This window comes from Sander lucioperca, chromosome 15, assembly GCF_008315115.2.
Source record: "Sander lucioperca isolate FBNREF2018 chromosome 15, SLUC_FBN_1.2, whole genome shotgun sequence".
Classification (NCBI taxonomy): domain Eukaryota; kingdom Metazoa; phylum Chordata; class Actinopteri; order Perciformes; family Percidae; genus Sander; species Sander lucioperca.
In genome coordinates, this window is record NC_050187.1 from 16,991,745 (window position 1) to 17,000,885 (window position 9,141).

Genomic DNA, 9,141 nt, shown 5'->3' on the forward strand with positions numbered 1-9,141 from the left:
GAGTTAATGAGTGAGTGCTTTACTTTGAAGAGCAGGGGAAGCAACCGTAGTTGTTCTGGGACAGCAGTGGAGAAGGAGCGACCAGCACTTGCAATCAGCCACTTCAGCACTGCAGACATTTGAAGACAGAATTTTTTATGTTACAAAATTGAGACTCTGCTTTAATTGTGGGTGTTTGACAAAAAGACATTCATTTTCTGATTAAAATTAAAAGGTCCCATATTGTAAAAAGTGAGATGTCTTTTTTTTTTATTATAAAGCAGGTGCAATATACTTTAAATACTGTGAAAGTATCAAAACGCTCAGTACACAGAGAAATGCACACAGCCCGTATTCAGAAACGGTGCCTTGATAGAGCCATCCTGACTACTGGGTGGTTGTGATGTCACAACTATACTATACTATACATATATATATATATATATATATATATATATATATATATATATATATGAAAGTGATGTTACAGTGCCATTGCAGTCATTCTCCGGCTGCAATAACGGGGCAGGACTCTGAAAGCGCAGATGTTGAAGGAACTGAAATGCTTTTTCTGAAAGGGGGGCTTAAAGAGACTGAGTGTTTCAGACAGAAGGTGAATACAGGCATATTCAGACAGACAGCAAAAAAAATACATGTCTTTTTTAAACATGACAGCATGGAAACATGTTTTAGTAGAAACCCAAAATACAAGTATGAACCTGAAAATGAGCACAATAGGGGACCTTTAACTTCTAATTGTTTCAACCATTCTTACCATAACCAGTACTCAATGTGACAGCTGAGTTCAGAGTAATAGTGACAGATCCTTGACCAACCTGTTTTGAGCAGCTTGATGGCTTGTGTCCTCTCATCCTGCTCTCCCACCTCATTCTCCTCAACCACGTGGTTCTGGATCTCCTCATCGCCCTCGGTTAGAGGTTTCAGTTGCAACAGAATTCGCTCTGTGAAGTCCGAAATGCGCGGGGAGGTGGTAGGCTGAGTGTAGGGCAAGTTGACATCAATCATGAAGATGTACGTGAGCACACTGGAAGGATACCAATTTAGAGAGAATAAGATGAGACACAAAAAAAGCACTAAGATTTTAGGAGAAAAAAAAATGTAATGACAAATAGTACATTCACGTTCACTAGGGGTGTAAAAAGGACCTCACCTGCCGATGCGTTCCCGTACATTCTTGTAGACCTGTGTTAGTTTGGGCTCCAGGTATTGCAGCAACCTGTGGAGGAGCTCTGGAACACGCCACTCCTGCTGAGCTAGGCCTCCCTGCAGCACATAGAGACGACTGGAAAGGAAAAAGAAGCACAATCATCAAAGTTTGTCAGTCACATCAACATCTGCTTCAGGCAGCAACCTTTCTACTCACCAGGCATCGACAAAGGAGCCCCCCTCTCCGTTGACTGGAGACTCCATTAGCATCTCAAACAGCCAGTGGAGTTTGCGTGGGTCTCTACTCTCCTGTACGAAACAGAAACACCAGAGTCGTATGGAAGGAAGGATGAGTGACACAAGTTTGACAAATGGAAGGATAAAGATATGATGGATATAAACAAGCAAACACTTACACAGGCTGTGGCAATACAGGTGCCCCAGTCTGCATACGTTTCTATTGTGATGTTAGATAGGGCAGTACGGAGCAGTGGACACAACACCTCCCAAAGGCTCTCAACCTGTAAAAGAGCACAAGTGTATGTACTGGTTTGTTTGCGTTGTAAGACCTATGGTAGTAGCATGTTTATTTATTTTTCACGTGTACAAAATCAGGTGACTTTCCAACGTGGAACATCTAGCCACCTTACTCAGTGAGAGTTTCAATTCCGTACCTTTGAGTAGCTCCAGTGCTTGCAGCCTCTGATCAGTCCAGAGATGATCTCCGCAACACAGCGCTGCTTGCTCTCATGGGAGTCGGCCACAAGGCGCTCCATGTGTGGCCGCAGCAGCGGAAGAAAGACATCGCTGAAATTGCGGAACAATCCCTGGAGATAGCAGAAGGGAAGAAATTAATTTCTTTATTGACTTAAGTTGCTTTCTGCATTGAACACTACTCTCAGGGAATCTCACCTTGAACAAACAGAACCTGCGAGGGCTAAACTTGTCCTTGCCCTTACGGTCCTCAAGAGAGAGGAACTCGATGAACTGGTTGATAAATACCGGGTCTGAGAAATGGTCAAAGATGATCTGTTCCCGCTGTTGGGAAGGGCATGAAATGTAATTTTACTAGATGCAGTTACCATTACTTCACATTACTGAATGTGTTAGGTTTCCTAGGGGGTGTGTATGACAAACCTCTGTCATTTCCTCTCTGGTCAGGTTCTGTTTGGGTTGCTCCTCCAGTGGTGCATACATCATCAGTTTTCTGGAGAACAGTAATGAGGTGATGGTAAATAAAAACAAGGTGAAAGATGTTGTCTGACAGATAACAATACAAATAAAAATATCAAGACAGCAAAGGACAGTCAAGTAACGAAAAATGATTAAAGACAACAAATGAAAACCTTGGCCAGCAGTAGTATCCCCAGTGGGTCTTTTCCACAAACACACAGCTATCCCAGTCCTGCTGTGTGCGTGGCAGGCTGCTGCTGTTATACTGGAGCCACTGGTTGTCTAGACGGTCCCCGGCTGCTACAACACCACTTAGCTCCTTCACTCCACCTACCAAAGAAAGATTTTTGTCATAAGTTTTAGAAACTATAATTAGAAACACACAAACTCAAATGTTCATACACAAGAACAGTAGACAAGCAAAACTTGTGATGCTTACAAAGCTCAGAGGGGCTGACAGGGACCTTCTTATGCGGCCTCTTGATTTGTTTCATTATCCCTGCAACAGCCGATATCGCCACCTAAAGGAGAAAATAAGCCATTTCAAACAAGGAAACACAGGAAAGACTGGAGTGCAACCATATGCTGTAGAATCACAGCACTGCTACTGCATGTCTCATAATATGCGTATGCCAAACCTTGCGGACATAGAGGGAGTCATGGTTGAGGCTTTTGACAAAGAACGTAACAGCAGGTGGTGGGAGCTCATGGTCATCTCTCAGAAGCAATGACAGGAAGCCAATTGCAATGTGTTCGAATTTCCAAGGCCTGGAATGTTTAACAAAGCAGGTGTTACAGACTAATACATAAATATAAACAGGATTTGATCAATATTAAATTAACCTACATGTTCCTGTTGAGGAAGTCCAGCAGATCACCAATGAGCTGTTTGTATTTCCTACAAAAAGGTAAAACAGTATTAGTATTTGAAACTTTTATGTAACCAAATCTGTTCTTGTTCACATGAAGGCTGTATGCAGAGTATGCACATCATCTTAACAGACGGGTTAGGTGTCAGTATTGTTTTTAAGGGTTTTATTCTGCGGGATTAGCCATTTTATATCAAAGTAGTTGCTCAAAGAGGACGAGCCTAATTTAGGGGAAGGTCTTTGGCGTGATGATGATTCTTTGTCTTGTTCCTGATGTGAACTTACTCAACAGACTCAGAGTTCTTGAGCTCCTGCCTGTTCAAACCTTCTGCTACTTCTTCCTCTGAAGGAACAGGCTCCTTGGGAACAGGATTTCCAGTAATCATAAGTTGTTTGGCCACAGCACAGCACTCCCCAGGGATCTAAAGGGATGAAAAAGATAAAACCTATAGCATCAGACACAATTTATTCAATTGTGGGAGGGAAATTAAACTTAGACTTTGTTGAAGAGCAGACACAGTGGGGGAGACTGATAAAATATTGGCTTTTCCTTGCATAGCTATGTTGGAGTGACGCAGAGCAGAGAGTAATATGGGTACACATTTTTATTTAGTGACTAGTTTTGATGTAGAAAATGAAACTGAAATGTATATGTAAAATTGCCGAATCCCTGTTAAGTGATCTGTTTAATAACTCAATAAGGGGCTTTGCAACCTTTGACGTGAGAGAAGGTTCAGAGACTGTGTCCAGTCTTAAAAATTAGAAGGCTATGGGGTGACCCTTATAGGTGTAGGCAGATATCACAATTGCCTTTGATTCTATGATCCATTTGTGAAAGTGTTCAGAGTGTTTTTCTTACAGAGAAGTCGACGCCGATGGTCTCATATTGGCGATGGATTTTGTCTGCGAGGTCATCGAAGAGCCGCACAATGGAGGGCTTCTCCAGAGACATGGCTGAGCTGAGGCCAGAGCGTACAATGGCGGGCCACGTCAGGGCTATGCAGTCCCAGTCGTGCAAATTGGCCAGGCACACGCCACTGTGATTCCCCAGAAGACAGTACAAGGCACCCTGGAGACATACACAGAATGTTATTGAGAAAATATGAAACTTGAATTCTTGCAAATGTAGAACTTTGTGAGTTTCTATGTTGTAGAGCAGATGTGCCAGAGAGGACTGTCATACTTTGAACTGTTGCTGTGTGACACTGCTGTTGTCTGGGTTGAGAAACTCTAGGACATGGGGGATCAGATCTCTGCAGCAGAAATTGTAGGTTGCCAATGCAGTGTACAACACATTTTGAGCTCTGCTGCGTACCTGGAAGGTAATAAAAAGGTCTCAGTTAGCATATTATGTACTTCCGGTGTATTGAGAACACTAGTCAAACGTATTTTTGATTTATGATGTGTAATAACTACTCTGTGATAACACTAAACAAACCAGGAAGTGAATAAATGCCTTGATATGATGGATAATGCATTGCTGTGGAGTGTCCTGTGGAACTCACTTGACTATAGGTGCTTGTGGAAAGCCTCAACAGATCCCTCATCAGTTCCTGGTGAATACTCCTGTACTGACATCCTTCCACTGTCAGCTTTCGCAGCTGATAAAACAAGAGATATAGATTAGATTATCAAGATTCAAAGTCAGAAATGGTTAAAAAATAATAATAGAGAAATTACCCAATGTTATTATAAAGGACTTACCTCATGCTGGAGCATGACTCTGTCTATTAGCAGAGCTCTGATGTGCTGCTTTCTGCCGTGAAGCTGCAAGTTCAACACAAGGCATTATACACTCTGAATTACCAGTCAGTTTTAAATATAGGATGTAATACAAGTATGACTAATTAGGGCTGCACGATATAAGGAAAATATGCGATAACGTTGTTGAATATCGCTATCACGATATTACTTGCTATAAATAAACAGATTAAAATTAACTCAGTGCTGCCTTTCTGCTGCTTTCAGTATTCTGCTAAAATACAACAAAACATTTCCAACATTCTTTTATTGAACAAATAGAACATTGACTTGAATATAAAAGGCACCACTAAAAAAAGAATGAGTTACAATTTAAACTGTAATTTTCTTTCAACTAACACAAAAAATCTTGGAGTGTCTTTCGTGATATGTCGCAGCCTTTCGCGATGTGTATATTGTGACAGTTGATATCGCGATGACGAGAAAAAAATAAAAAAATAAAAAAAAAAACATTTATTGTGCAGCCCTATCACTAATGTATCTAATTTAAGCTTTGGTGAGAGAGGACATGTTTTTGTTTTAACTCCTTCCTAGGATAACAGTAGTATTAAAGTAACAAAAGTTCAATAACATTTCTTACTCTGTTTTCCATTGATTTCTTCACAAGGTTGAAGCTCTTCCAGCGGGAGTCAAACTCATGTTTGTGAGAACCTTTGAAGTGCAACAGGTCGCTGATAATCTGAAAGGTATCACAGACAAAAATGGTGATTAGTGTTGGGAGATGGGATCAATACATCAGCTACTGGCCAAAGTCTGTTTTGAGATTGTGAGTGATTCAAGACGGCAAAAATGATTCAAATAAATTCAGTGATAACCTTTGCCTACACAATGTCCCACGCAGCATAGAATAACTTACACACACTGCTCCAATGTGGCATTCTAAAAGATACCACGTCAGTGTGTGTTTGTTTGAAGGATGTGTAATACAGTGGTATACAGCAGTTTTGTAGATATGAGCCAAATATATCAGCAAATGTTGGGGGAATGCAACATGCAAATTATCTCCATAGCCTGAACCCTGAGGTAGGCATATCATTCAACACATACAAATAAGAGTATAAATGCTATCATTTTACTGGCAGCCTACCTTGATGATGGAGAAAAGAGACTTGGTGTCATCTTCAGAGTGCTCAAGGATGTAATCTGCAAGAAGAGGTAAAGGAAATCACATGGCAGGACAGAGACCTACAGTATATTCTGAGCTTGCCTGTTAAGTTAAATGTGACTACAACTTGGTTAGGGATGTGGCTGTAGAACAGAAAAAGACCACAAGCCTAAAAGAGAGTGAACACTTACGCAGCAGCTGTCTCATCACTCTACAGACAGCATCTCTGTAGTTCTCTCTGGAGTCATCTGCAGGCAAAGATAATATTAGTGTCAGGTTATACTCCAACAAACCCTATGATTTACATGTACTGTGGGCAACAGCTTCATCATCCAACAGTTAATAAAAAAGTGACTTGCGTACCATACTCCACTCCTGTGTAGAGGGTGGTCTCATCTAGATTCACCATACTATGGACCCTGGGAGAAAAAGAAGGTTCAAAGCCAAGTTAACTACGTACAATTTGAAATGGTGTCTGAAAACAAATTTTGTGAAATAAAAATGTGCCTTGAAACATCTGTCCAATATTAAGTCCATCATACAGCCGTTAGCAACAATACAGCAATTAAACAGTTATAAGTATATAAGTAACTCATACATGGAGATTTCTCTTTGTTTTGTGCAAATCCAGTAGACCTTCGATCTATGTATGTTTATGGAATATGAGCCTGTCAATCATGGGGGGATGTATGTGCTTCACTCCTAGGTCTCTTCCTCCAGAAGAATCCAACACATCTGCTAACTGTTTTCCCAAAGGAGACTAACTAACATTTGTTTACCAACAGTGTCTTTCTCTGGATTTCTTGGTCAGAACAGATTTTATTTTGTGAATGCAACTGCTTACAGTTCAGGGATGGGCTCTCCTTTAAGTGGAGGCATCAGACTCCCAGCTCCAAGGAGGCAGTGCTGAATAATGGTCAGGCTTTGTAGGACGTCATCTCTGAAAAACACAAAGTCAACACCTAACATATGCATTACAGAGCCAAACAAAATAAACAAAAGTGGACTGAATCCAATGTACATCGAGCGAGTAGAAATCCAAATGTAATTTCTGTAGGGAGCACACCTGTGCACACTGTTCCTTCATACCTGCTCATGTCCTGTTCCCCCTGTGCAAATCTCTGAAGGCGCTGAAGTTCAGGCTGGAGGATCAGGTCCAGTAAATAAAAAGCAAAGGAGGTCTCCACAACACTGGGCACATGCCACCGGATATCCAAATTCCACAGGTCCCCAGGACGACCCCATTCCTTCGTGGGATAAAGACAATGAGCAAAGCTTATACTTTTTATACCTTAACTACTTAAAAAGTTAAAGTTAAAAAATGTCAGGCTACATTTACAACACCTAATAAAAGTGAACCCATTTGCATTTTATTGTGGTACAACTCAGATATCCACTATATATGTGTAATTAGGAAAAAAACACATGGAATTTGTTACTTTCTCATCTGGTTCACATGTGGAAATATACCAAATAGGACCTGAATATTGCCAATGCAACTTAAATATCAACACACAAACTTGCCAGTTGGAGACAGGATTTCTTTTTTCTCTCTAGTTAAAAGAAAAAAAGCAGACATCCCCAGCACACATCAAATCATGATTTGCAGAACTGCATCTCTATTGACACCATTTTCTGTGTGTTAAGTGGCTAAAGGTATGCAATTTAACACGTGGTTAGCATACAGTATATCACTGCATTAAAAACAAATATATATATATATGGCATTTATTAAGGACAACTTTCAGACTGACGCAACACATAACACATCCCCCGAGGCCAGGCCTGTAGTACTGTGGTGACTGTGGAAATCACAAGTGAAACATTGTATCTCTCTTGTTGTACAGTAATCCAGCAAAGTGATCTACTATCTATGCCTCCATCAAGGAAGTAACATAATTGGATTAAAGTGCGGGCTGTCTTCACTGACTGTCTAAAGAGAGGCTCGGACAATTATTCAAACCAGGTCACAGCGAGCGCCACAGAATTGTATCGCTTATCTGGTTTAAAAACAAATGTCTGAAACGGTTTCTAAAACCCAATCTCTCACTGGTTTGTGGGGATGATAAGAGTAGTATGATGAAAACATCACACAAGTTTGGTCATGGAAGTTTCTAAACACAAATTTACCTAGCATATATGTGGGACAAAGTAAGACTGTTATTGGTTACAAGTTAATGTAAATCTGATTGGATTAAGCTTCTGAAATCATCAATATGTAGAGATGGTCCGATACCATTTTTTGCTTCCCGATACCAATTCTGATACCTGAACTTGCGTATCGGCCGATACCGAGTACTGATCCGATACCAGTGTGTCATATATTTTATTATGTTTTAACAACTGTATACTACTATCCCTGTATGGATGTGATATGATTTCTATCGTTGTTGTCGGTCTGGCTCAGGTTAAACTCTTTGTGAAACATGAACAAACACAAACAATGAATGCCACAGAACTTTCTTTTTTTATCCAGTTTGACAGTCAGTTATAATGGAAAAAGAACATATAATAAAGTACTTTAACATAGATTTTCTTTAGGGCTTTATTACGTGGTACTGGATCGGTGCATAAACTCCAGTATTTCCTGATACCGACACCAGCGAGTATTGGAGGCGATACGGATACTGGTATCGGAACATCTCCAATAATATGTATATATTATATATAATTGATAACCAATCAATATTAGTACCTTGATGGGTAAGTAGTCACTGGTTGGTTGGTGGAAGCCTCCTGGCACACTGCAGTACTCTGTGGGGTAGATGAGGGCTGAAGAACGAAGGATGTGGTGCAGCAGGTTGCAAGCTAGAGTGTAGCCCTGCTTACACTTAAGGTGGAGCGTCAACTGCAAAATCTGGACCAGGTTAGAACGATAGGGCAGGACCTTGTCACCATCCACCCGGGTCACCTGGGATGCACATGGCAAATAGGGAAATATACAGAAAAAATACAGTGAGATACAGAATTATAGATAGGAGGTGTTGGTAAATACAGAAATTTAGGGGTTGAGTTATTAAATCATGAGTTGTCTAAATCACCTCAGACAGTAGCTGGAGATTCCACAAAAACTCCTTGTCAAGCTCT

General features: G+C 40.6%; 1 protein-coding gene across 3 annotated transcripts in view; it reads right to left on the bottom strand.

The window, feature by feature from the left end:
- The window catches only part of psme4a (proteasome activator subunit 4a), a 31,233-nt gene that overhangs the window by 4,657 nt on the left and 17,435 nt on the right, over nt 1-9,141 (bottom strand). For all 3 annotated transcript variants that reach the window (XM_035991947.1, XM_031302938.2, XM_031302928.2), the window contains 25 exons: nt 9,096-9,141; nt 8,750-8,965; nt 7,144-7,301; nt 6,899-6,994; nt 6,418-6,473; nt 6,246-6,302; nt 6,037-6,092; nt 5,530-5,628; nt 4,893-4,955; nt 4,694-4,789; nt 4,372-4,503; nt 4,048-4,257; nt 3,474-3,610; nt 3,167-3,217; nt 2,958-3,087; nt 2,759-2,840; nt 2,493-2,649; nt 2,284-2,353; nt 2,059-2,184; nt 1,821-1,973; nt 1,563-1,667; nt 1,364-1,455; nt 1,151-1,282; nt 816-1,024; nt 24-109 (listed from right to left, as the gene is read on the bottom strand). The exon at nt 9,096-9,141 is cut by the window's right edge and continues 22 nt beyond it. In XM_035991947.1, coding sequence (XP_035847840.1) covers nt 24-109; nt 816-1,024; nt 1,151-1,282; nt 1,364-1,455; nt 1,563-1,667; nt 1,821-1,973; nt 2,059-2,184; nt 2,284-2,353; nt 2,493-2,649; nt 2,759-2,840; nt 2,958-3,087; nt 3,167-3,217; nt 3,474-3,610; nt 4,048-4,257; nt 4,372-4,503; nt 4,694-4,789; nt 4,893-4,955; nt 5,530-5,628; nt 6,037-6,092; nt 6,246-6,302; nt 6,418-6,473; nt 6,899-6,994; nt 7,144-7,301; nt 8,750-8,965; nt 9,096-9,141 — 2,815 coding nt within the window. The remainder of the gene's footprint in view (nt 1-23; nt 110-815; nt 1,025-1,150; nt 1,283-1,363; nt 1,456-1,562; nt 1,668-1,820; nt 1,974-2,058; nt 2,185-2,283; nt 2,354-2,492; nt 2,650-2,758; nt 2,841-2,957; nt 3,088-3,166; nt 3,218-3,473; nt 3,611-4,047; nt 4,258-4,371; nt 4,504-4,693; nt 4,790-4,892; nt 4,956-5,529; nt 5,629-6,036; nt 6,093-6,245; nt 6,303-6,417; nt 6,474-6,898; nt 6,995-7,143; nt 7,302-8,749; nt 8,966-9,095) is intronic.